Raw genomic sequence first — 27,549 nt, 5'->3', positions numbered from 1 at the left:
CCATTTGCGTTCTTCCCGCAGATCAGGTGCTCATAGGGCTGCAGCACTCCCCAAAGCTCAGCATCATTGTTGATGACCATCTCCAGAACTTCTGCGGAGATCTCACTTCCCCCTCCGCCTCCGTCGGGGCTCTGGCTGGCCACTACTCTGGCCTTGATCTCCTCCACCAGGTTCTCCATGCAGGACGTCAAAGAGATGGCCGCGTACTCGTGGATCCTCACCGAGATCCTGGTATCCACCATCCACCTGAAGAACCTTCCCACGGAAAAGGTGAGGCCGCACCTGGCCGACTTGCCCTTCCTCAGCCCGTCGCCGGCGCTCATGCTGTAGAGCGAGAGCGCCTTGACGGTGGCCAGGACGCAGCTCTCGGACAACGACCAGCTCTGGATCAGCTTGATGGCGCTTTGGATCTCGAAGCGCGTGCACTTGGAGTGCATCACGCTCAGGCGCTGCGCCTCCCTGGAGATCCGGATCAAGGGTCTCCGCAGTAACACGGACAGCCTCCGCACCGCTTCTTGGGTGAAGTCCCTCTTGGTCCCTCCTCCTGCTTTCCCTTTCCTGAGGATCTTCCCAATGTCCTCCTCCGTCCAAGGGAATTCCTCCAGGTCGGGCAGCTTGGCACATCTGGAGAAGATGTCCGCCACTTCGGGGTCCTCGGGCAGGACGGTGTTGACGGTGTCCCAGCTGTTGTTGCGGCTGTTCATGGAGCCCGAGTAGTACCACCAGTTGCCCCTGGGCTGAGACGACGCGAAGGCTTGCGAGTTGGACTTGCAAGAGGAGAGGCTGAGCGAGCGGCAGGAGTCCCCAGCCCCATACCCGGAGTCCAGGGTCAAGTCTTCCAGGGTCTTCAGAGTGGAGCTGTATATCCCAGCCATAGGAAAGGAACCTGCGATCTCGCGCCAAGCCAAGGGGGAAAAAGAAAAGCGGCAGCAGCAAGCACAGGACCCAACTCCCTAGATCCGGGGCTGCTTCCAAAAGAAGCCCGAGGCGAGGAGCTGGCCGGCCCCGCTGGTCCTTAGGCTCCCGGAGAGGAGTCCCGTTTGCGCTCGAGCTCCTGGGGCTCCTTCAGGTTCTGCTGGGTGCCAGCTGTCTCCATTCCACGGCGAGGGGTGAGATCATTTATTTTCCGCCTCGAGCAAGGATGGAAAATACTGGGGCCAGGAGGAGGAAAAAAGAAGAAGAAGAAGAAGAGGGGATCAGGCAGAGAGAGAGAGAGAGAGAGAGAGCTCTTTTCAGAAGCTCCAAGAGGGCAGTGCCGTTCCCAACGGGGCGCCCTTCAGCGGCGGAGAGAGAAGCCTCCTGGGTGGCTCACGAGGGCAGGACAGCCTTTTCCCAGACGGCGATCCGGTGTCACACCGGGACTCCTCCAGAAGGCGAAGAAGAAAGGACGATTGGACGAGGCAGCCCTGGGAGCTGCTGCTGCTGCTGCTGCCGCCGCGCGTCCCCCGCCCCGACTCAGACACTTGCAGAAGCTTTGAGCGAAACTTCTCTGGTGCTGCCCGGCTGGGCGCACCGAGTTGCAGGCGGCATGCAAATGACCTGCGGGGAGCCGCACCAATCGGCGGCTCCGGGGGCGGGGCCCGCCGCCGAAACGCGAGCTGGGCGGCCCGTATGTAAATCTCGACGGGCGGGGCCTGTGACGTCGCGGCGGGAGGAGGAGCGCGCGAGAAGAAAGACGGCCCGAGAGAGAGGGGCGGACAAACCCAGGAGCCGCGACGACAAGTGGGGAGAACTTGGAGCGATTCTGCTGCGCGACCAGAAACCGCGTGTCCCGTCATGTCCCGCTCTCGCCAAGCAAAGGTAAAGAGGGTGTTGGCCGCCTGCTTGAAGCCCGACACGTGTTTCTTCCGACCCCCGATTCCCCGTGCGGACGACGCGTAACTTGCAAAACGTGGTTTGCTGGGGAGGACTATTTGTGGACTTTTCTCTCTTCCGAGGGAGCGTCCATTGAATTGCACCTGCCGCCCTCTGCACAAGCTCAGTGAACTGGGGTGGTGGGGGAAATCAGACGTCAGCGGCAGTCAGACCGCTCAGTTTCCACAAGACGGACTTAGGTGCTCCAGGTGTTTGCTCAGTTGCAAAATCTGCAGAGCTAGAATCTAGTGACAATTGACATTTCAAGGTGTTTCCTTTGCTGTTAGATGCTGCCGACTTGTGCTTTTAGCAGGGAAAGAAGGCCTTTGAGTTTTCTTCCTTGGGCCACTTGGGAATGTTTTAAAAGTAGGAAGGGCGCAGAATGAATGCACAGGTTTGCCTGAGCTAAGAAAAAGCTGCTTTAAGCCTCAGGTGTTGAAGGCACCTCCAAGATGCCTTTGCCTCCAAAGAGGCGCTTCTGAGTGCTGCTAATGTGGGATAAAGGGCAGGGGAGTCTTTAGCATATGTGCCGCTGGGGTGCAAAGATCCGCCCAACATCCCCAAAGTTAGTTTAGCCACCGCTGGTATGTGTCTTTGGTAAATGAGCGCACAAAGTCGAAAGTCCTTTAGTGAAACCGCAGGTATACATTTCAGTAAAGGTAAAGGGTAAAGGGACCGCTGACCATTAGGTCCAGTCGCAGACGACTCTGGGGTTGTGGCGCTCATCTCGCTTTACTGGCCAAGGGAGCTGGCATACAGTTTCCGGGTCACGTGGCCAGCATGACTAAGCCGCTTCTGGCGAACCAGAGCAGCGCACGGAAACGCCGTTTACCTTCCCGCCGGAGCGGTACCTATTTATCTACTTGCACTTTGATGTGCTTTTGAACACATCAAACACAGGTTGGCAGGAGCAGGGACCGAGCAACAGGAGCTCACCGCGTCATGGGGATTCAAACCGCCGACCTTCTGATCGGCAAGTCCTAGACTCTGTGGTTTAACCCACAGCGCCACCCACGTCCCAATACATTTCGGTAATACCTAGGTATATATGTATTTTGTTTTTCTGGCTTGATCAAAATTATTTATTATTTCATAACAGGTAGATAGTTGAGAGCTTAGGCGGCTTCAGTGGTGGGCACCTGGGAACCCCCAGAATTCGGCACCTGGGTGCCCCTCACCCCTTGCACCCCCGGGTAAAGACAGTCCTGATAAAGGGCATAATTTCCATAAGTTCCAGAGTGGGGAGCTGCAAAAGTGTTGCAGCAAAATTAAGTGTGTCCTTGATTTGTTAGTCTTTAAGAAGTCACAAGACTTTTTTTTGGTCTTGTATTGCTTTAGTGTTTTTTAAAAATAGTTCAGGTCTGTATTTGTAGCTAAAAGCTGTGTTGGCCCATTCCCTTAGGCATTCACCACTGTGAGAGTAGGATGCTGGATCCAGCAAGCCTTTCTTACACTCTTAAGTTTGAAAATTAAAACAATGTATTCCATTTTCTAGCATGTATTAACAATTTAAAATGTGTTTACACCATTTCTGGTGTGGAAATACCTAAGGGTAAAACACCCACTCTCTGAAAAACAGATTCCAGATTCCAGAAAACAACATGGCAGTGATATGTTGAAACTAAGACACATTCTTAATGCAACTTTTAATAAAGCTCTTGGCTACTTTGTTATTGCAACATGGAAAGATGAAAGGGTGGGAGGAGTCAAGGATTTGGGTCAGATGTCATGATTGGGATCAAGCAACTATAGTCCATGGAGGCAGGAGAGTTAGACCAAGATAACTAGCTTAGGCAAGCAAAGGAGCTTCTCTTGCTTCCAAGAGAGTATTTTCCAATCATTTGCAGGAATGCAGAGGCCCTGGATTTATTAATCTGGTTTATTATTGAGATCCCAACTCCCCAGGTTTTTGACATTGACAGTAAGAAATGTACTAACCTTTAAAGTGCCACAAGACTCTTGCTTGGTTTTGCTGCAAAAGGCTAAAACAGCTGCTCACTTTGGAACATCTGCCAGGTAGACTTCTAAAGCTAAGCAATACAGTCGTACCTTGGTTTTCAAATTTAATCCATTCCGGGAGTTTGTTCGACTCCCGGAACAGTTAAAAAACCAAGGCGCATCTTCTGATTGGCTGCAGGAGCGGGGCAGACTTTTGGCTTCTGAAAATCATTTGAAAATCAGATAATCACTTCTGGTTTTTGATGGTTTGGGAACTGAAACGTTCGAGTTCAAAGGCATTCGGCTTCCGAGGTTCCACTGTACATAAATCATAGCATAACACATAGCTGAGTTGGTTACAGCGTGGTGCTGAGAACACCAAGGTTGCAGGTTTGATCCCCAGATGGGGCAGCTGCATATTCCTGCATTGCAGACAGTCCCTCCAACTATATGATTCTAAATATGATGCACCAAGCAAAGGGCCTTCTCGGTGGTGGCACCCACCCTGTGGAATGCCCTCGCATCAGATGTCAAGGAGATGAGTAAACCTATATCTTTTAGGAGACACCTGAAGGCAGCCCTGCATAGGGAAGCTTTATAAGGTTTATTGTTTTATTGTGTTTGTATATATGCTGGAAGCCACTCAGAGTGGCTGGGGCAACCCAGTCAGATGGACGGGGTACAAATAATAAATTACTATTAATATGCAAGTATACTGATGTACAAACAAGTAACTTAAAGCTGAAATCCTAATGTTCCACACCATTTACTTGTGAGAAAGCCCAACTGAATGTGGCAGGGCCTGCTTACAAATAAATTAAGTTTATATATCTGCCATGAATCTCATAACATTTACGAGTGGATTGTCAGCCTGTTCATTTACGGCAGCATGCTGCACTCTGAAAGAAGCCTTTGTATGGAAGTTTGCACACTTTTGACCTTGACTTTGAACCATGAGCTGAGTATGGAATACAGATACCTTTCTCTCTTAATTAAAAGGTGGGTTTGCCCCATCAATAGCAGCTTAGTATTTTAGATAGTTGAGCTGTTCTGTAATTGCTTGATACAAGGGTGCCACCTTCTGGTAAGAAGGAAGTTCAGCAACGGTAGTGTATTTCCTGAGAGACTCCACAGCAAACACAGAAATAATTTCGATATCCCTCTGTCAGAGCGGGTATATAATGTAGCTTGGGGCTACTCCTGGTTCCTTTTCTGTCACTTGAGCTTCAGATGGACTCAGTGGCATGGAATGCCTTTCATCAATTCGGGCTGGTGGCCCAGATGTACCCCTATCCGGACAGGGATAGCCTAACTTTTGTTGTTGCTCTGGTAACTTCTAGGTTAGATTAATTGATTACTGCAACACATTACATGTGGGGCTGCCTCTGAAGACATATTGAAAACTTCAGCTGGTGCAGGATTCAGTGACCAGGGCAAGACGGTTTGATCCTATTACACTAATCCTGCTCTGGCTGCCAATTAGTTCCTGGGCCCAATTCAAAGTGCTGGTTTTGACCTATAAAGTCACAATACCTCAAGGACCGTCTATCCCCCCATGAACTGATCCGGATCCTGCAATCATCATTTGAGGCCCTTCTTCACGTGCCTCCTCCATTAGAGGTCTGGAGGGTGACAACACAAGAAAGAGCCTTTTTCTGTGGTGGCTCCCTGTTTGTGGAATACTCTCCCCAGGGAGGCCTTCATATTTAGGCACCTGGCAAAAACGTTTCTCAATAACCAGGCCTTTGGCTGATTAAACATTCCATGGCCTTTTAAATGTGCCTGTGTGAGAGGAGGTTATTGCTTTCTTTTTCGTTTGTTACGTATTTTGCTCTCATTTTGTATTTTTATGTTGTGAACTGCCCTGTGATTTTCAGATGAAGGGCAATATACAAGTTTTAACAACAACCACCATCTGATGTCAGTGCAAGCTCATTTTCAGAAATAAATTATTTCATAAAGCAAAGCTAATAAAAATCCATCAAAAGAATTACAGTGGGTTGCATTTTGGTGGCTTCAGAGCACTATCTTACTGCTAGAGGTCTGTAGTCTGTTCAGTGCACGTTCACGCCTTTATTGTGATTATTTTATTGCACACTATATTTCTATTCTATCTTTTTCAGCATTAACATTTACATTGTGCTTCAGAGCAGGCATGGAGAAGCAGTTGCCCTTCCTGTCCGCTGAAGCCAGTAGCCAGGGGGTGACAGAAGTTTTAGTCAAGCCACATCTGAAGGTGTGCAGGTTTCCCATCTCTGCTTTGTTCTAACCAGAGTGCTTCATATGCTTGTAGATTAGGGAACCATAGATGTTGCTGGATTGCAATTCCCATTATCCCTGATCAGTGGCCATGCTGGTAGAGGCCGATGGGAGTTGAAGACCACAGATTCTCCATCCCTGATAGCAAATTTTCTTGTCATATTTCTAATACAGAGAAGAAGTGGCTAGACCAAGACCACCTTCTGATTTTCGGAATACCCCTTAAGGATACTTGGTTCTCATGTTTCAAGATGGCTGCTATGACTGACCCTCCTGTGTGGCAAAAATTAAGTCGCCATGGTACATTTTATTATTCACATTTGGACCCTGCTGTTCTGCAAGAACATGTCCAAGTTGGCTAATAATAATAATAATCATAATAATCATATATAGTAGTAGCCAAAGTAACACTAAGCAACTCTTTGTACCAGCGAAATGACTTCTGCTTGTGCAACCCATGCCCCCTAAAATTGTTATGGGGCTTTCCCCACACTTCTGGAGCAAATATAGGGCTGGCATGGGATTTGGGGGGGGGGAGAGTCCCATTGTGCAAGCAGGAATATTTCTACTCGCTCAATTATTTTGTTATATATATTGCCCGTAAAATATATTGCTATATCAAAAGAAGCAATATAAAAGCCAAGTCAATAAAAAACAGCCAGATAAAACCAACAAAAAAGAAAGAGACCCACAGAGACAGTGGCAAATAAAATACAATCCTGCCTTAATAAAAAGGCCTTTTTCACCTGCTGCGGAGAAGGGACTTGCTTTTGTTTTATTTGTTTTATCTGAATTTATAAACCACTCTATATTCAAAGAGTACCCAAGCTGTACTCAGGGGAAAAAATGTAAAACACAAAATCCAGCAAGAAATAAAACTGTGGCGGTAAAATAGAATAATTTGGGAAGAGTGAGGAGAAAACAAAAAGTTTTCAATGAACATACAAAATGTAACAATGTTGGGGAATTGTTTCACTGCTAAATGTGCTGGTTTTCTCATTTGCTCTTCCACCTGAGCACCACTCGGGGTCTTTGGGTGAGGCTCTCCTTCATGGTGAGGAAAATGGGCTTTTATGTTGTGGTGCCTTGCCAGAGCTCAGAATTTGTTTATAAAGTTGGTTAACATATTCCGCTTCAATAAGTCATTTGGCTGACTGACAAATGTTGCTGCTGAGGTTTATTTTTTTGGTTCTGATTGGTGATTTTAATGTTTTACTGCATTTTAAATGCATTTTAACTGGTTGCAACCCACACTGAGAGCCACTTAAACTGAATAATGGGGTTTTTTTTGGGGGGGTGTTTAAAGAAAAAGTAAAACAAGACACAGCACTCAGCAAGATAATGAATATAGTGGTACCTCAGGTTACATACGCTTCAAGTTACATACGCTTCAGGTTACAGACTCCACTAACCCAGAAATAGTGCTTCAGGTTAAGAACTTTGCTTCAGGATGAGAACAGAAATCGGGCTTCGGCGGCGCGGTAGCAGCAGGAGGCCCCATTAGCTAAAGTGGTGCTTCAGGTGAAGAACAGTTTCAGGTTAAGAACAGACCTCCGGAATGAATTAAGTACTTAACCCGAGGTACCACTGTACAGGATAACTGCTTTCATGCACGTTTACAAATGTTTTGCTTGATGTTTTCAGTTCTCTGCTACTGCCAAGTTCTACTGCTACTGAATTGCAAATGAAGACATCTTTTTAATTTTTTTTTTAAAAGGCAAGCTACTGTACAATAACATTTTCCTTCTCTCCTTTTCTCATGCACTTTCTGCAAACTTATTTTTATGGGCGCACTAAACACTATAAGGGAGACTTTGGATCAGATCCCCCAACATCCTTTTATTTACTTAAAAGAAACTGTGGAACTGGCACTTTTACAAGTGTCACCTTTTGTTCATTCCATACCTGCAAGAAGTCAATCTTTTTAGTGTGGCAATACCTATCCTCTGGCATTCACAGCCTATTAATATTGGGGAGGAACCTTCATTGTAGTGTTTTTGATACCAGCTAAAAACTTTTCTTTTTAGGGAATCCTACCCAAAAAAAAACCAATTGAGGGGTTGTTGTTTTTTTGGGCTATAGAAAGTTAGCCAAATAAAAAACAAACAAAGTAAAAACAGCTGCTGTTGTGACAGGTTGGATCAGGATTGTGGCACTGGGTGGGGCAGATTGAATCCCTCCCCTCAACACTCTGACTTAAATTGCTGTCCTTCTGAAGCTGTTATAATCCATCAATGGGATAGAATAAGTCCAATACAGCTAATAGCAGTTTTGGAAGAGGTCATTTCAGTTGGGGAAACGGTTTGTAGCACAAGTTAAACCAGGCATCCCCAAATTTGGCCCTTCAGATGTTTTGGGACTGCAATTCCCATCATCTCTAGCCACTGATCCTGTTAGCTAGGGATGATGGGAGTTGTAGTCCCAAAACATGGAGGGCTGAGTTTGGGGATGCCTGATTTAAACCCTCCACCCTTCGCTTCCTACAGCTGTTTCTTAGCAAATAGAAAGTTGTAAAGGGATCAAGTCATAGATCTTGCACCTATATAGTTTGGTCCTTAGTTCCTTTAAAAGTGAGTGGTTGAGAAAACAGGCTATTTGTTGAAAGCTGTCATTTTTTTAAAAAAAAGTCTTTGCTTTGTTTTAGTTGGTTTTTCATCATACTAAACCTTGTTTAGAGAAATGTTTACTTAAGTTTGACCTGGCATGGCACCTTAACCACTAATAGGTTTTGCACACCTTTAGCAGGCAAGAGCCTACTTTAGATGCATGAGCAAGAGCAAAACAGGAAATGTAGTTCTCACATGTTTCTAATGGCTCCAATATGCGAACATTACTCATTGTGGATTCTCCCCCAATTTAAGCATTTATTCTATTTATACCCTGCCCTATCCACTGAACGTACGGCACTTTCAGCAGAACCAACATTTGCACTGTTTATGCAAGACTCACAGTCTTAATAACGCTGCAGTCCTAAACCCACATCTGGAAGTAAGAGTCATTGAACTTATGGGGCTTCCTTCCAATTAGGCATGTATAGATGGGGACTGTAAATATTGGACATGGATGGCTTATGGAAAGAAGGCTGTGGGGGGGGGGAAGAGGGGGGGAGAGAGAGTGTGTGAGAAATAAAGAGGGAGTGAGGGAGGCCTGTGGATGGGTAATTCCCATGTGCAGAAGATTTCCCACTAACATGTTGGAGTTACACTGCTTCTGAAGGAATGGTTTCATAGTTTTGGGATAAAAAGGTAAAGGACCCCTGACAGTTAAGTCCAACTGCGAATTCAATCAATCAAACCTTTATTGCATTAGCATACAGCCATAGCAGAATAAGACAAAAATAAAAATAAAATAAAATAAATAAAATAAAATAAAATAAAATGCTAGAGACAAGCGAATTACTCTGGGGTTGCGGCGCTCATCTTGCTTTACTGGCCGAGGGAGCCGACATTTGTCCACAGACAGTTTTTCCGGTTCATGTGGCCAGCATGACTAAGCCGCTTCTGGCAAAACCAGAGCAGCGCATGGAAACACTATTTACCTTCCCGCTGGGATGGTACCTATTTATCTACTTGCACTTTGACGTGCTTTTGAACTACTAGGTTGGCAGGAGCTGGGACCGAACAACGGGAGCTCACCCCATTGCGGGGATTCAAACTTCCAACCTTCCGATTGGCAAGCCCAAGACTCAGTGGTTTACACCACAGCACTACCTGTGTTTGGGGATACTCCTAGACAAAAAAAAAGAACAAGTTATTAATTCAGTGCAAAATTAATTTTAAATAGCAGCTTGTTCATATTGATGTTCTTGGTGTTGGTGCTAACCTTTAAAGCCCTAAATGGCCTCGGCTCAGTATACCTGAAGGAGCGTCTCCACCCCCATCATTCTGCTCGGACACTGAGGTCCAGTGCCGAGGGCCTTCTGGCAGTTCCCTCACTGCAAGAAACTAAGTTATAGGGAAACAGGCAGAGGGCCTTCTCGGTAGTGGCGCCCACCCTGTGGAACACCCTCCCATCAGATGTCAAAGACATAAACAACTCCCTGACATTTAGAAGACATCTGAAAGCAGTCCTGTTCAGGGAAGTTTTTAATGTGTGACATTTTAATGTATTTTTAATCTTTGTTAGAAGCCGCCCAGAGTGGCTGGAGAAACCCAGCCAGATAGGTGGGGTACAAATAATAAATTACTATTACTACTCGGTGCCACCTATATTGATTTATATTTAAATTTTCCTGCCACGTGTGCTTTTAGGAAATGCCTTTCAGTTCTGCATTTGCAGAATTATGAAGCTGAATGGTAGTTCTTTTCTTGTTCAGCAGATGGCGCTTCAGATCATTCTTACGATGAGAACCCCGTTTTATTCTACAGTTGAAAACTGGCTGCAGAAAATAGTTCATAGAATCATAGAATTGTAGAGTTGGAAGGGACCATCCAGGCCAAAGTGCAGAAATATGCAGCTGTCCCTTACGGGAATCAAACACGTGACCTTGGCATTATCGGCACCACACGCTAAACTACTGATCTGGCGGGTATCTTTTAGAATATGTAACAACAGACTATTCCAGATACAGCATCAAACTCTCTTACTATTGAGTAAGCATGCGTAGTTTTGCATATGCATGCCTGTGTTCTCAATCTCTGTTGAGAACAGTGGAGTTTAGAGTGCAGTGGCTGTTGATGGAGTGGGGAGGGCATAGGATTGCTTGCAGCAGACTCTCCTCTGGCCTGCATTGGCAGAGGAGTACCACTAGTTGGGTGGGCCTGCCACAGCGGGGGGTTCTTCTAGCAGAAGTAGCAATCAGAGAAGCTCAGAACAGGGTGTTGTGGGTAGCCTGGGGACAGGGTGCCAGAAGATTTGCTGGATCCAATCCCCCACAGATCAGGCCCTTATGCTATGCCAGCTTGGAGCTTGGATAATGAAAAATCACAATAAGCCTTACTGCTCTGGCTAGCATGGTGAATCTGCTGCTCCAGTGCAGTTGGAAGGGACCCCAAAGCATCATCTAGTCCAACTCCCTACAATGCAGGAATCTCAGCTAGAGCATCCATGAAAGATGGCCATCCAACCTCTGGTTAAAAACCTCCAAGGAAGGAGAGTCCTGCACCTCTCATTGGAGTCTGTTCCAGCGTTGAACAGCTCTTACTGACAGAATCTCCCATCTTGTAACTTGAATCCTAGCCTCCAGAGCAGAAGAAAACAAGTTTGCTCCATCCTCCGTGTAAAAGCCCTTTAGATAGCTGGTGATGGCTCTCATATCTCTTCAAATTGCTATTCTTCAACTTTCCCAGGAGGAAAGGTTATAGCAATTGTGTTTGGATTTTTAAACAGAGTTTTAAAAGAAAGCTGAATAAAAGGGTACATGGTAGAGGTGAGTGTAAAAAAAAAAAAGCCTGCCTTAAAATAAAGCTTTGTTGTAATGGTGAATCCTTAAAAAAAGAATTTAGAAATTTAACAAAAGCAGTTAGAACCGTTTAGAAAAGCAGAGGCCTAATAAGCAACTCCCTGGAGCATTCAGCTGATTCCTGCTCAGCCTTGACAAAGATAATGGAATCTTACTTTTAGTGGTTTCGAAATCCATTTATGTAAATAACCTGGAATGCAATGGCCAATTTGTTGTCTGCTGAGCTTACATAACCTTTCCCTGCGTTGGCAAAGGATGCTGAGACCAGATCAAGTCCAAATAGATGCCAGTGTTTCTAAAACAAGGAGGTTTCATGATCCAGCTGCCATGCATCTGCTGGAGAAGTTGTTGTGACTGGTAAGAGGAACATATGCTCATGTCACATGTTGCTAGGAAAGGGGCATAGATAAACAAGGAGGTTTTTCTGTGTTGTTTACTTACACCCCTCCTTTTCCACCCAGTTAGCCAAAACCGGGGGTGGGGAGTTTATAACCAAACTTGAGGTAAAGGTAAAGGGAACCCTGACCGTTAGGTCCAGTCATGACTGACTCTGGGGTTGCGGCGCTCATCTCGCTTTATCGGCCGAGGGAGCCGGCATACAGCTTCCGGGTCATGTGGCCAGCATGACTAAGCCGCTTCTGGTGAACCAGAGCAGCGCACGGAAACGCCGTTTACCTTCCTGACGGAGCGGTACCTATTTATCTACTTGCACTTTGACGTGCTTTCGAACTGCTAGGTTGGCAGGAGCTGGGAATTCCTCCTGTCGCGGGAATTTGAACCGCCGACCTTCTGATCGGCAAGCCCTAGGCTCTGTGGTTTAACCCACAGCACCACCCGCGTCCCTATAACCAAACATACCTGGTCCAATTTCTCTCACTCTCACACACAACATGTATACATGTATGTAGGCTAGCCACCTGTAATGCCTGCCACATGCACGTCCCGTTGCTGAATAATTGAAGGAGTCTGGAGATGCTCACGGGAAGACCGAAACATTATCCATATTTCTTCCTTTCTCTTCTTCTTCTGTCAAAATTTTAATTTCATGCTACTCTGGATGGAAGCCCACTTTAGTTATGTAAAGCACCATATACACTGATGACATATATTTATTTCTATGGGGGTGAGTATGACTAAAGCCAAGCGCCACTGTGTCTGTAGATTTAACAGTTCCAGTAATAACCCTGTAGTACTTGGGGAAGTTGAGACAGCTTCACCCTAACAAGTTTTTCAAGCATTGTGAGTGCAGTAGAAAAGGAGTGTGCCGCTGTTCCAAATAGGAGGGGACACAATTTTATTTGTCTTCTTACCCTAATGAATTAATTACAGTTTGATTTTTTTTAAATGGGTAGATAGGGATACGAACACGTTAGCAAAACTATTCCAGAAGTTAACGTTTGTGTCTCCGGGATCCATGTATGCTCCTGATCTCTGACCCTATATTCTTTACATTGCTGTTGAAATGTCTTCAAGTATTTAAATTATCTTGAAATTCTGAATCTTAACTTGGAAGAAACGTAAACACATACGTGAAAGGAACAAGTTCTTAAATTCTATGCTACCAAAGTGAGTCTGTTACTTAATACTCTTGTAAATTGGGTATATCCAATGTGGTTAAACTATGGAACTCTCCCATAGGAGGCAATGATAACCACCAACTTGTTGTTGTTGTTGTTTAGTTATTTAGTCATGTCCGACTCTTTGTGACCCCATGGACCAGAGCACGCCAGGCACTCCTGTCTTCCACTGCCTCCCGCAGTGTGGTCAAACTCATGCTGGTAGCTTCGAGAACACTGTCCAACCATCTCGTCCTCTGTCGTCCCCTTCTCTTTCCTAACATCAGGGTCTTTTCCAGGGAGTCTTCTCTTCTCATGAGGTGGCCAAAGTATTGGAGCCTCAGCTTCACGATCTGTCCTTCCAGTAAGCACTCAGGGCTGATTTCCTTCAGAATGGATAGGTTTGATCTTCTTGCAGCCCATGGGACTCTCAAGAGTCTCCTCCAGCACCATAATTCAAAAGCATCAATTCTTCGGCGATCAGCCTTCTTTATGGTCCAGCTCTCACTTCCATACATCACCACTGGGAAAACCATGGCTTTTACTATATAGACCTTTGTTGGCAAGGTGATGTCTCTGCTTTTTAAGATGTATTCTAGTTTTGTCATTGCTTTTCTCCCAAGAAGCAGGCGTCTTAGATGGCTTTAAAAGAAGTTTAGACAAATTTATGGAGGGTAAGTCTTAATCAATGGCTACTAGTGATGATTATGTTTTGCGTTCATGGACCTTGGACCTTCCACAGCCAGAGGGAGCATGCTTCTAAATACCAGTTGCTGGAGATCACGGAAAGGGAGTGAGCTCTTGTACATCCTCAGGTCCTGCTTGTGGGCTTCCCACAGGCACCTGTTTGGCCACTGTGAAAACAGGATGCTGGACTAGATGGGCCATTGGCCTGATCCAGCAGGCAGCTTTTATGGTGCTTTCTGGATCTTGTTGGATTCCAACTCTCATTGGTCCCAGTTTGAGGGTCTGATCTTTCCACTAAGGGAATCCCCAGCCCAATTTAGGAGGCAGTGGTTGGAGTAGGCAGAGCCCAGTGCCCTGACCAATGTAGGACTCATGCCTCCCTTGTGATCAGAGCAGTCATTTGAGCAAAGAGGGTTTGTCAGCTGTTCTGTGCAGATCCTGGGCTGACTTGCATAAATAAATAGTGAAGCTCAGAGCAGATTATGTAAAATTTGCATAACTTTGGGAGGAAAGCTATGAATTTAATAAGTAATAAATAAGCTCTTACCACTTTTCTCCACAATAACTGGCATCAAGGTCACTTAACGTTCTCCTTCACTTGTCGTACATTTTGTAAGAAAAGCAGGGTATAAATCTTTTTAAAGTAACAAAACAATGCAATGCAACGTTGAGAGCTAATAAATATAAACATATCTTTTTATGTAGCTTGTACGTCTTGTACGTATGTACTTTCAGCAATGAACATATTGTCCTGAGGTCTAATCTGATGAAGCATTTAAGTATTCTCTGTGACACCCAACTGAAACTCTTAAAATGAAATGAGAATGATATATGTTGATATGAGATTGCATAACCATTCACATGACTGTATGACTTACCAATAATTGTGTGGGATGGCAGCTTTCTCAGGTAGATGTTATCATTGTCCACCAACATCGGGATATCTGCTGTATCTTAAGAGCAGATTTACTGGTAGGTCCTATAAGATTCCTTGCCTTATCTTGCCACATATGCTCATGTTTGTAATTATATTTTGGGAATGAATCATGTTATTGTGTAGCTGCATTGTTTTATACTTCCTGGATGCCCCACAATCATATTATAAAGTAGTTGTATTCTATATTAACACTGCTAGGAGTTGTTTCTTTTTGTTTTCCAATGTAATTCTTGCCAATAAAAAATTCTGTGTGGTATGAGGAAATTTTTATTCTGAAAGTGTGGCCCAGAGAAAAAAGTTTGAAAATCATGGCTCTAGCAACCAGAAACAGGACTTGTCCTTCTTTTTTCTCTCCACCCCCTCAACCTTCCCAAATCTACTTGAGAAGGTCAGGAGAACCTTCCGAACAGAGAGAGAAGGGTGATACTTCCATCCAGCAAGCAGAAATGCCTTTTGGAGGTTTTGAGATTTTGGCTGACTAGTAATTTCCTAGCTATGGGGAGAGTTGATAAGCTGTAACTGTCCCTAGTTCTCTTAAATACTCCTAGGCATCTTAGAAGTTGGGAGAAAGTAAAGAAAATATACTTTATTTTGGTAAAGCTTCTAGTTTGAAAGCGTAGTGTTGCCTGCCACCTCATTCTCTGCCAAGTAGAAGCCAGATTTGAGGCGGTTTTAGGTGCCTGGTTGGTTTCCATTGGAAAATCAAGGCACAGCAGAGTCTGGAGTGTCTTAGAAATATGATTTATTGACACATATTTTCACCTGGAAAGCTTAAGTGAAGGGAGTACACCCAAGAGGGTCTTATGTTTCTCCCCTCACAGCTTCAGCAAGCTTGGGTTCAAAGCAGCAGCCAGTCATGGAGTGGACTGCAGTACCCAGTGAGATATTATCCTGAGTAACTCACCTCAAATTCATACACTTTGCTTGCTTATCATTCTGCATACGGTTCATTCATTTGCAAAGATGAGCTACATCTGAATAGATATTTTAATGAAAAATCACTTATAAAGACTTCCTCCCTCTCCTGTCATTGCCAAGTAGTTATGCACCTTCATCCTATCAAACAAGACTGTGAATTGCTGCAGCAGCTCTTCCCTAATGCAGAATACACAAATTACCCCTGTGTCCTAGTTCCAAGCACGTATCTGATTGTGTTGGAGGATGTTACAAAAGAAATAGCCGCACCTAGACAAGGTATTGATTGATATAATGACTCATGAGCTCTCTTAATTACCTAGTGAGATAGAGTTAAGCAGTTCAGCACCACAGGTCTTTCAGATACCGCTTGGTGGATTATCTTGATACATTTCCCACAGAAAATGCATTTCATTCACTGACCTAAAATGAAACATGGATTAGTTGAGAACCAGTCATTTACAACTGTGAAATACTTAATGCTTTCCAACAGCAATGAAAACAAGCAAAAGGGTCTTGGCAATTAATTTTTGAAATCCCTGTTTTTATGTGAAGAATATATTAGACTCATATACTGCCTGGAATGCAGTAGCTGGTTCTCATGTAATGAATTGGTATGCATGTATTCTTCAGAGGAGGCTAACCTTGCTATGTTTGTGTAGAGGCAACAGCTACACTGTTGTCAAAGGACATCCTGGTGCAAGGTACCATTTAGCAGCTGTATAAAAAAGGGAAATATGCACTGTTCTCCCCACTCCTGTCTGAAGTTGCAATTGGTAAAAAATATCTCTCTCTGCTAAAACGTGACCCAGACATCTTCTATAGTTTTGCAGTTAGATGCCTGTCCTGAAATATCCACCCCTTTATCAATAACACCACTTCTGTGATCCCTCAAGAATGATAAACTCTCTTTTGGGGGGAACATAGTCCTATTCTGGGATTTGGAAACACAGTCATAATGTTTTCCCCCTTTTTTAATTTTAAAGCATGCACAAGCTTGCTGTTTATCACTGTATTTAATCCAGAAAAATGGTTGTGGTTATATAGCTATAATACATTTTTACAGAGCTTTGATAACAGCTCATGTGTGAAAACTCTCTGTAGAATGTAGGTCATCTGCAAACCATGCAAAAGGTTCAGCAGTGTTGAGAAGCAACCACACCTTCAAGTGAGCACTCAAAACTTTGTATTGTTTACTTAGTGTTTCTTCATCCCTCTGTAGAGAAACTGCTTCAGTATCTTTCATATTACAACTGAATTACAACTTATCACCAAACTTAAAACCATGGAGAAACCTGGCCTGAACAAAGACCTTGGATTCTTATCTCATTATACATGACAAAGCCATTTTTCACCTTTTCACCCCTTGCTTCTCCCTGTAAGACCTATTGCAGTCGTTAAGAGTCGTCAACAGGCTTATCACAGCTATCTGCCAACCACCCATTCCCACCACCCTTCTGAGTAATACCCCTCCCCACCTTCTCACTATATAGAAGGGTCTGGAAACTTCTGTTTCAGTGTATCTGAAGAAGTGTGCATGCACACGAAAGCTCATACCAAGAACTGACTTAGTTGGTCTTTAAGGTGCTACTGGCAGGAATTTTTTTTTTTTTTTTCATATTTAATGCTCTTCATTAATGCAAACTAGGAGGTAGTTCCAAGAATAAGGAGCAGAATCTTATTCAGAGACACACTCAAATAACCCTGCAGAAGATAACTGGAATATGCACCACATGCAGCTAGCATGGAGAATAGCTGTAAGCAATTTAGATCAACACGTCGCTAGCCATTTGGTATATAATGCATCTTCCCCCTGCCCAAAAAAATCAGTTGAAACTACACCTGAGCTGCTTAATTGATACTTGTCACTACTGATGTTTATCTCCTGGAAATAGACACGGTACAGGTAGAAGTGGAGGACAGAGATTAATAGTTGTTAAAAATTAGGGTGATGAGAGACTTTCTTTTTGTTTTCTTCTCCGGGTGATAATGTCCTGTGTATTTCCTGTGACAAAGATGGCAGCAATCAATTGGACTTGATTATATAAGCAGCTTATTAATTAACACAGCTTTCAAAGTCTATTGAACTTCATGTTCAGGGCCAGAGTGTATTTTCACTTGTGAGAGGTTTAGAAAACTTACTCTGGGGAGCAGATGACAAGTTTGAAAATGCACAAAAATTGTTTGGCTCTAGTTAATTTAAGAGGTGGTGTCAGGGTTTCAGGGACAGAGAGCGAGGGGGAGGGGTCCCAGGGCGACGAGGAAGAGGACGACGACGACCCGAGGTTGTCAGTGAGTCCGTCAAGTGAATCCGAGGATTCCCAAAAGGGAGCCCCCCTGGTCAGGCCAAGGGGGAGTAGAGAGGGAGGCAGTCAGAAGCAGGGGAACGAAGGGGGAATCCCCAGTGGGGGCTGGAGATCGGGACCGGCCTCTCCGTCGGAACGGAGTGAAGGGGGTGGAGTTGCCAGTGTGTCAGAAAGAGCAGAACAGGGAGCAGAGAGGGGAAGGAGTTCGGAGCAAAACGTCCTGCCGGAAGGGGAGGAGTGTAGTACCGAGAGTAGCGTAACGGTCGAAAGGAAGGTCAGAGGCAACGTACGCGCGCCAAGTTCAAATGTGGAGGCGCGCGGAAATGAGGAGAGCCCTGAGGAGGAGCCTGGTCCCAAAGCACGAAGGAGGGGGGAGCAGGCGGCAGAAGACTCAGCCTCGGGGGAGTCCCGGAGGGAGGGAGCACAGGGGGGCAGGAAGACCCTGCGGAAAAGGAAAGAGAGGAAAAGGTGGAGCAGTACAAGCCTCTTAAGCTGGTGCAGGGGCGGGACTGACTCAGAGGGGACTTCTAACATCTAAGGGTAACAGATGCTGAGCCACGGAGCTTGGATGTAACGACAACAATGTTCTTCAATAAAACCTTTTGTATATAACTTGGACTGGATTTTGGTCTCTTGTGAGCTGGGACCTCGGGTGGCTCTGACAGGTGGTATAGCTGGTGAACCAGCTCAAGGCGGTAAAGACCCTCCTAGATATAGCTGCCACGTGGGCAGCCAGGAATAATGACTAACACAATGGTAATTTTACATCATAAACTTGGCTTTTTGAACTCAGGCAGATTTGAACCTGGCTATCCACCACCCTCAAATCTGGATTTAGGTCCATTTTATTCACATTCATCTAGTTTTATTGGCAAGGCTGTTTTTTAATGTACAGACTTGTTAGCAAGAGTAGTGAAACCAGGAGGGTCCCTCTGAATTCAGTTTGATGTTTATTACGTATCGAATCAGAGAAGCACCTGCCCTGTTGGATGAATCATCTCAGGTAAGATAACTGGGTGGTATGTAAATCAAGAGTAGATATTCCCTTCCTCTGACAACAGAATGTGGAGAGTTCATCTCATGTAGTTCACGGTTTGAAGTTTGTGCCAGTGCCTGCTTTGAAAGCAGAAATCACAGCCCGCTTCTCTCCTTCAGTTAATAAGTCTGAAAGTAAATATGAGGTCTGTAATGTTAAGGGTTAAGAGCTTCCTTTGAGAGAAGACTCTGCTTTTTCTTTTCTCTTTTTAACATCTAAATTAGCTTCTTTTATCCTACTGTATCACAAAAAGCTTTATCAAAATCTTATTTAAAAACCCAAACTTACTTCAAAACCTGTTATTACCCACAGCTGTAGGTAATTACATATTCTATTGCACAAATTAGCAACATATAAAAAACCTCCTTCCTACTAAAGACCCCCGTGCTCTTTAAAAAGCTGGGGTTTGTGGGCCTATCCCAAGCTGTGGGGCCTGGGCAGGTTGCAGCAAGCTGAGAGAATACAGAATTCATGCATTATAGGTGCTTTTGCTGCATCCACCTAGAAAGCACTTTCCAATATCAACCCTAAGTGGCAAAAGAAATCTTATGAAACTTTCTCTCCCCTTATGTTTTTGTCTAAAACAGTTCATGCCTAGAACAAGTTGTAAATGGGTGTTCATGGGTGTTGGATTAGACAGCTCTAAAGGTATCTTTTAATTATCCAAGCAAAGGTGATATGGGCAGGAAGCAAAAAACACATAATTACCATTTTGCCTAGTCAAGGTAGGTGTCCGTAATATAGCATGATAAAGACTCTCCTCCCTGGAAGAGAGGGGAGTGGTTGTGGGCGGGAGCCCGAGCTCTGCCCATAGCAGGAGGCGTTAGCCCCCTGCCTCCTCCTCTCACCTGGCTGGCGCCCATGCCCCTCGGCAGGCACCCAACCAGGTGCCTCCGAGGGGGCGTTTACAGCAGCCTTTTGCTGCGGCGCCAGCCTCTCCTCGGCCTCATTCTTCTCTCCGGCGTCTCGTCGTAGAATTTTTGGGTATTCTGTTAAAGGAATCTGGCGGTCGTTTATTCTGTCCGATGCCTGCTTGGTGGGAGGCCATGGCACGACCCTCGGTGATATCAGGGGAGAGCCTATAGTTGGATTAGCATCAACAGGCTCCACCTACTGGTGAATAAACCCCCTTGTTTTAGACATCCAATGCCTAAGCCAATACCTTTTCACTGCTGTAATCAATAAAGTTGTGGCCTTTTCTTGCCCATTAACCTTATATCATGTGTCCTTGCATATTCATTTCCCATTGCGGGGGTCGGGTCCTCGAACCACAATGGTCAGTTGGGGAGCAATTTCTCTTCAACATTTCCTAATTAACCTAAAGAAGCAAAATGAGTAGAACCTACCGGTATATATTGTAACTGATCAATAAATACTGTTTTTATCAATGTTAGAATACTCTCTCTCTCTCTGTGTATATATATGTATTTCTGTGCCACCATATCGTAAAACATCAGGGCAATGCACAACATTAAAACATGAAATACAATAATCTTTAAAGTGATTGGCTAATCAAAAATTTAAAAATTAAAGAGCCATAAAGGACTGTTGGCATAAAAAGCTGTTCAAGAGAAGCCTGAAAGTCAAGGGTACCTGCTGGATCTCTGTTGGACGATGTTCCATGACATAGGAACAGAGGCTCATTAGGCCTTAATATTAAGGCCTTAACACAGAATTCTTTTTTTAAACAGAACTAAAACAAAACCCCACGTACAATTAGTTAAGTGCTAGCTACTATTCTTGCCCATGTAACATTCATGCGCTGCCTGTTTACTTTTAGCAGTGTTGACATGATTTATGCTATTAATTCAAAAATGTTGTTTCAGCGGTATATTGAAGGTGGGTTGGGATACAAAGTTACTTACATATGATTTACTAGTTCAGAGATTGTTAGGACCTGAGCAAATGTGCATAGTTTGTGATTTACCAAACTTGAGAGTAGACAAATGATATAGAAATTTAGTTCCATTTGCTTCAGATTACAGATTGTTAGCAATGGTACATTAGTTTGCTGAGACCAGGATATGTGTGTTATCAACAATATTTTCTTGTCAATTGCTTTTTGAGATATGTCTGTTCTTCTAAATTTTGTTTCCCATTGACTCCCCTCTAATGTGTATATGTGTCTGTCAGTTTTGGATTACATACATCTAATGAGGTATACTCTGATCCACAATTGTTTATGAGAAATTGGTTAGTGTCTATGGTAGACACTATACCATGATATGGTATAGTGGTCACGTGATGTGGTTGGTCACATCCTGTTTTTTTCCTAATCACAAACAGGCAGGAAAACTAGGTGATTTATCAAGCTCCTGGTGAGTTGCCAAAAATAGCTGTTGGCTACATTTAGCCTCCTATTATAGTTAACAGAATACTGCAGTCATAAATTATGTACATATTAGATACATATACAATATGCAGTTGGATAAAATATTTGCGACTTGTGATAGATTCCATTAAAAGAATATGAATGCAGATATGGGTGTTTATATTGGTTGATTTCAGTTGCATAAAGGTTATTATTAAAATAACTTATGGCTAGATTTATAGTTATTTAATTTTATATCGTTATCCAGATTTATATCCATACCCGCTGCTATAGGGAAAGTCACTCAGTGAGTTTCATGACTGAGCAGGGATTTGAATCCTGGTCTCCCAGTTCCTAGTCCAACACTCTTAACATCAGGCATTTTGAGTTTCTACAAATGCATGAGCGAAATCATGATCATGCTCTTTAAATTAGTCTGTTTAAGTGTTAAATACACCTCACAGTTGGTCAGAATACAAAGACCGGTGGAATTTTCCTTTGAGCCAAAAGGAGCTTAGCAGTGCAATACCAAGCAAGTCTAAATCCTGTTGGATTGGGTATAGGATTACAGCCTTGTTTTTCTTCATGAGTGTGCGTAGTATGGTTTTAATTTCTGTTACACTTTATAGACTCTGTGGAAAGACAGGATAGGAATGTTTTAAAGCAAATAAGTAGCAAAATGCTGTTGAAATTTCAAAGTTGTATGTGTTGCATATGATGTGATAAAACTCAGAAATGTTATTAGGCTAGCCTCTTGCAGGAGTGTCAGTAACTCTCTGGATTCTTGCTAGTCTCTTTCACTCACACCAGGAGCAGCCAGTGCAGTGCAGCATGGATGTGGACGCACCCTTCTGACAGTGGCATCAGTGTCGCTTACTAGAACAGTGTGAAGGCAACGAAGGGCAGTGGTGCCAGTACAGTGCTCACATGGGTGTTTTGAGAGAGGTGAGAGGTTGGGGTGAACTTTTAATAGATTGGAGGGAGATTCACATGGTAAGCTTAAAGTATGTTTTATTACAAATACAGTGTGGAAACATCTGAAAAGGCTTTCTCTAAAATTGCCAGTAGTGAAAAGAGCATTAAAAAGATGCCAGTGTCTACTCTGGCAGTGTGTGATTAATTTTGTTTGTTGCTTTGGGTGCTATGTCTAGCAGGTATTTAAATTGTTTTGTTATTTATTGTATTTCACTTAGAGACCTTTGTTAATGTGCTAGCATACATCTCTCTCTCTCTCTCTACATACATACATACATAGTTAAGTACTTCACTGTGAGATCATCATGTTTCTATTTTGGTAGGTATTAGTAAGTCTAGCACTCCAAAACCATAATGCCAAAACGTGTTTAGTTAGCCCATGCAGTCCTCTTCTTCCGTATGTATAAATCTGCAGTGAATGGTGCTGAGCATGAGCAAAGAGTACAGATCCAAGAAGCCGCCTTACAAGCATAGGGTGGCACTGGATGCTGCTGCACATGAATAATTCATTTGATACATACAAACCTAGGTGCAGATTTAGTGAGGCACATGTGTATCCAGGTGGCCATTTGACTGCACTTCAAACCTGTATAAAGTGATGCTCCCCAACACAAAATAGATGAAAAAATGCACCTTCCAAATCCTGTATTACATACATCTAACACAGTTAATCATGAACTGAATCTGGCAACCATGCAAAGGGCAGCAAGGAATAGTTTCTGCATAGCAATGGAAAGTTCTTGACTTATGATTGCATGTTTAGCGCTGTGTACACAGTGATATAAGAATATGTGCTTCAAGAATAACCAGTGTTATGCAAATAGAGACAGGCTATAATAATAATTTTTCTTAATTAGTTTTCCAAGCAAGAAGAGATTAGCTCCACCTACTAGAGTTAAAAGTATTAGGTGTATTAATTAGCCATCTTATACTCTGGATAAGGAGTGTTTCATGCTACATACAAAATAAGCCATGAAACCAATTTCACCCTGACATACTTTCTGACAGAAAACTAAACTTATGGCTGCTAGTAATATGCCACTAATGAAAGTATAGAATTACATTTGCTTGTTGATGTCAAGAAGGAATTATTGTGGCATTCTGGGTGTTTTTGTCAAGTTATCATCTATTTACATCTGCTCATTATTTTTCTCCCTATAGGACATGTGTAGGACTTGCCGATCAGAAGGTTGGAGGTTCGAATCCCCACGACGGGGTGAGCTTCCGTTGCTCGGTCCCTGCTCCTGCCAACCTAGCAGTTCGAAAGCACGTCAGAGTGCAAGTAGATCAATAGGCGGGAAGGTAAACGGCGTTTTTGTGCGCTGCTCTGGTTCACCAGAAGTGGCTTAGTCATACTGGCCACATGACCCGGAAGCTGCACGCCGGCTCCCTCGGCCAATAAAGCGAGATGAGCGCCGCAACCCCAGAGTCGGTCACGACTGGACCTAATGGTCAGGGGTCCCTTTACCTTTACCATGATTGTATGGTACAAAAGACAGGACATTTCCGCCCCCTGCCACAGGTTCCTAGGTTACATAGTCACTACAAAGGTCAGGCAGTTCTCTGAGGGGACAGTAAACCACAGAAAAACAGACCCTTGCATCTTTAGTTTTTGCTCCTGCTGTTTTAGGCATAAAACGGCAAATTAAGTGGGCTTACATGGTTTTTTTATATTATTATTCTTCACTGCTTATATGCTAAAAAGGCTTTTCTCTGCCATCTGTTTGTGTTCTTTGCACAATGCAACCTTTGTGCAGCTAGTTGCAAGAGAAAGCTAGACTTTTTAACCCCTGGATAGGAAGATATAGAGACAGCGTTTCTTTTCACTGCATAAATGAGAAAAGCAGTTTGGGGTGGGTGGCTGTGCGAGCTTGAAGAAACACAGGGTTATGTCTCACTGCACAAGCTTCTTAACACAGATTTTTAATTTCGAAAAGGAAAGAGTAGCCCCCACGGGTCTGACTTAGTCTGTGTTAGTCGGCGTCCTATGCTTCCTATGCTACTTTTGGAGCATCTCTCGCTCCACACCGAGAGGGGAGTGGGACAGGGGCTCGAGGTCTGCAGAAGACGAGGGCTTTTGCTTTCTTGAAGGAGCCTGGGGTGGGAGGGAGGATTGTTCCAGCGAGCCTCCCAGAGATGAGCCCTTCTCTCTTGGGTTCCGCCATGCATCCTCTCTCCAAAGGGAGATTGCTGCAGGCTCATCCATAACCTTGAGCTGACCTTGGCCGCCTTTGATCCTTAAGTGTGAATTGAAAACTGTAAAGCTGCAATTCCAGACACGTTTACTCGTAATTTCCCCTCAAAGAGCAAAGGGATAATTGCTTTTCTTTCTTTTAAGAGTACACACGGGCAAGAGGAACAAGATGTTTTGCTTCCGTTTCTCCTCTTCAACCCTATAAGCCTTCCCGCCCCCCTTTTCCGCCCTGTATCCCGCTCCCAGCTTTCCCCTGCGGGCTCCTCAGAACCCTTTGCCAAACCACTTTTCTCTTCACACCCTTTGCCCTTCCTGACTCCTCCTCCTCGCAAGCTCTTGCTTTTCGGCATGTTTTCCCCGCCTCTAACTCGCCCGACTCCCAATAAGCATTCGAGAAGGGCTTCGGTGAAGAAACCTTCTAGCCAATCGGGACTGAGACAGGCGGGGCTATGCTGAAGGCAGTAGGCGTGCCTCGGGTTTGCTTTCGTTCTCGGATTCTCTGTCGCCTCGGAGGTGGACCGGGAGGCTTGTACTTGCTGGTCGCGGGTGTGTGTGTGTGTGTTTGTGAATCGCGCTCCTCAGCAGAAACTCGCCTCCCTCACAGGAGCTCGTCGGTACCAAAAGTCATCGCGCGTCGCTGCAGGGGTCTCGCCCAAGTGGCACAAAATGGCGGGCAGCCGAGACAATGCAGCGGAGCAGATGAAGCGCTGGCAAGATCTGCGGGGCTCGCAGGTACAGAAGAAAGGGACACCCCCCATAAAGCCATTGGCACGTTCCACCCAGGGCTCACTCGCTACCTATCGGGTCTGCATTCAGTGGGCTGTTAGGCGGGCGAGACCACGTTCTGAGAGGCGGCGGGGGTGCGCGAGCAATGTTGAAGGGGATGGGACTTCTGTGGCTCTGACATTGTGGCGGGCTTAGCTTTCGTCCCTCTGTAGTGTTGCAGTGCCATATGCCAGCATTGTTTGCCCCGAATCCCCTCTCCAAAAGTGGAGGCGGCTGAGGAGTTCTTGTCCAGCGTTGCGTTCGGTCCCCCTTGTGCAACATTGCACTTTGGAAGGGGCGCTGCTAAGTAGGTTGTGCAAAGGGTGACCAAAGTGCAAACTTGAAATGCTCCTAGGCAAGGATTTCTGTTTGCATCATGGATCGACGGTCGGATAAGAAAATGATACTGTTGCCCTTTGGTCTGTGTTACTGTGCTGCTTTTGCTGCAAAAACAAAACTTAACATCCATAATCTCTGGAGGTTGGGATTGATTTGTTTATCATGGCACGCAGCACCAGCTGTCTGCCAAAAAGATTTCCATTTCTAAAGGGTGGAGCAGTTCGCAAAGGGTTATCAAGAACTGCAATAATGCTGCAAGGTTTAATCATGATGGAAGTTGAACTTGCGAGAACCCTATCTTATGTTATTTCTATCAGGGAGAGTAATATACTCATTTGCAATTAGAGATACAGAGTCAAATATGGCAAGTTGTTTAGTGTACCATTTTAGATAGAGAGGTACTAAAGTACAAGACCAGGTACAACCCACCCAAAGTGAAGCACTTCCCCTGCTCCTTTGATTTTGATGGAAGGAGCTTAAGAACATACTTAATTCCCTCACTGAGATCAATAGCAGTTGTTAATGCCATGGGTGAATGTGTGCTGATTACACAGTTTCCTAACTTATCTGGCCAACAATAGGAAAGGCAGTAGAAAATGGAAACACAATCAGTGGCAGTAGTCTCAAAAGAAATAAGAGGGGATGCCAGTGATTTGTACAGGAATCAATATGAAATGGCACAAATTAAAATAACTGAGCTCAGGGGGCTACAAGCAATGAGAGGTTAGTGAAGTGGTGAGTTGATGGCATCTGTCTGTCTCAGGAGACAATGGAAGAGTGCGCCTTCAGGGGTAAAGTCACACCTCTGAAGAGTTACAGTGCCTGCTGTGGCTAACTGCTGCCTCCTGCCCTCCCACATTGTTTTTGCTGCATTGGCAGCACTGAAGTGAGCTTTCCAGGATGCAAGCCTGGGCAGTATATATGGAGTACCGTATTTTTTGCACCATAACACTCACTTTTTTCCTCCTAGAAAGTAAGGGGAAATGTCTGTGCGTGTTATGGAGGGAATACCTACGGGTGGCATGCCTACGGATTTTCCTCCTCTAAAAACTACCTGCGTGTTATGGTCGGGTGCGTGTTATAGAGCGAAAAATACGGTATATATGGAGGTCCTAGGCTGCCCAAATGATAAGACCCCACTTTCAGTCTCGATTATGTGGTCCAAAGGAGAAAAGCAAACAATACATTTGGCACCAGCTGGGCTGCAGGAGTTGCCAGAAGGAGGTATACAGTGGTACCTCGGGTTAAGAACTTAATTTGTTCTGGAGGTCCGTTCTTAACCTGAAACTGTTCCACTTAACCTGAGGTACCACTTAACTAATGGGGCCTCCCGCTGCTGCTGTGCAATTTCTGTTCTCATCCTGAAGCAAAGTTCTTAACCCGAGGTACTGTTTCTGGGTTAGCGGAGTCTGTAACCTGAAGGATCTGTAACCCGAGGTACCACTGTACAAGAAGACATCGAAAGGGACCTTTGAAACATAGGTTTCACAACCATATGTTCTTGTTATGAAGTAGCACTGAAATGTACTGGGCTGGTTAATAATTTTGTTGCAAAACATGACGGAAACTAACTGGAGCTAGTTAATAATTCTGATAGTTTGATCCTGTGGTTCAACTTGGACCATGATTTGGATTTGCATGCTTATCTTTCTTTTCTTGTTTACAGTTTCAGTATTCTCTTTAGTGCTATCCATAAGCTGCTGCCCAGATTGGCAAATTATGGTTAGCCTTCATTCTCCATATTTGAATCAGAAGCCAATTTTAAGCCATAATTTCTAATTCTGACTTGGAGGGTGAAGGCTATCTATCTGTCTATCTATCTATCTATCTATCTATCTATCTATCTAGTTCACCACAATATCATATATGAGATATTGTGGTGCACTATGGTTGGTGCTAAAAAAAATAAATGGACATGTAAGCAGTGGAGAAGAATAGGATATGTCAAATGTCACAGTTCTATAATTGCTTTGAGAGATTCCTGCCCTGCCCCCGATCAAGTAGTATGTAAATTTTATGAAATAAAAATAAACAGTGATTCTTCAAACCATGAATTTGAAGCTTGTTTGAAATTAG

The 27,549-nt window shown here is 44.3% G+C and overlaps 2 protein-coding genes and 1 long non-coding RNA gene across 4 annotated transcripts in view; 1 reads left to right on the top strand and 2 right to left on the bottom strand.

Moving 5' to 3' along the window:
• Positions 1-1,509, bottom strand: part of ABTB2 (ankyrin repeat and BTB domain containing 2) — a 152,513-nt gene extending 151,004 nt beyond the window's left edge. The window contains exon 1 of the mRNA XM_083749927.1: positions 2-1,509. Coding sequence (XP_083606053.1) covers positions 2-875 — 874 coding nt within the window. The 5' untranslated portion in view covers positions 876-1,509. The remainder of the gene's footprint in view (position 1) is intronic.
• A 126-nt stretch (positions 1,510-1,635) lies between these two features.
• Positions 1,636-27,549, top strand: part of LOC310850032 (catalase) — a 45,705-nt gene continuing 19,791 nt past the window's right edge. The window contains exon 1 of one of the 2 annotated variants that reach the window (XM_083751046.1): positions 1,636-1,800. In XM_083751046.1, coding sequence (XP_083607172.1) covers positions 1,777-1,800 — 24 coding nt within the window. In that variant the 5' untranslated portion in view covers positions 1,636-1,776. Of the gene's footprint in view, positions 1,801-24,798; positions 25,102-27,549 lie in introns of those variants that run through there. The other variant, XM_083751045.1, reaches the window with a different exon arrangement.
• LOC310852205 lies at positions 17,167-20,524 on the bottom strand. Its single transcript, XR_014568036.1, has 3 exons — positions 20,483-20,524; positions 18,831-19,017; positions 17,167-17,552 (listed from the first exon to the last, which is right to left on the bottom strand). It is a non-coding gene; the product is annotated as an uncharacterized lncRNA (long non-coding RNA).

This window comes from Podarcis gaigeae (assembly GCF_964106915.1).
Source record: "Podarcis gaigeae genome assembly, chromosome: 1".
Taxonomy (NCBI): domain Eukaryota; kingdom Metazoa; phylum Chordata; class Lepidosauria; order Squamata; family Lacertidae; genus Podarcis; species Podarcis gaigeae.
The sequence above is the reverse complement of the archived record's forward strand: the minus strand, read 5'-3'. Positions and strand labels throughout refer to the sequence as shown.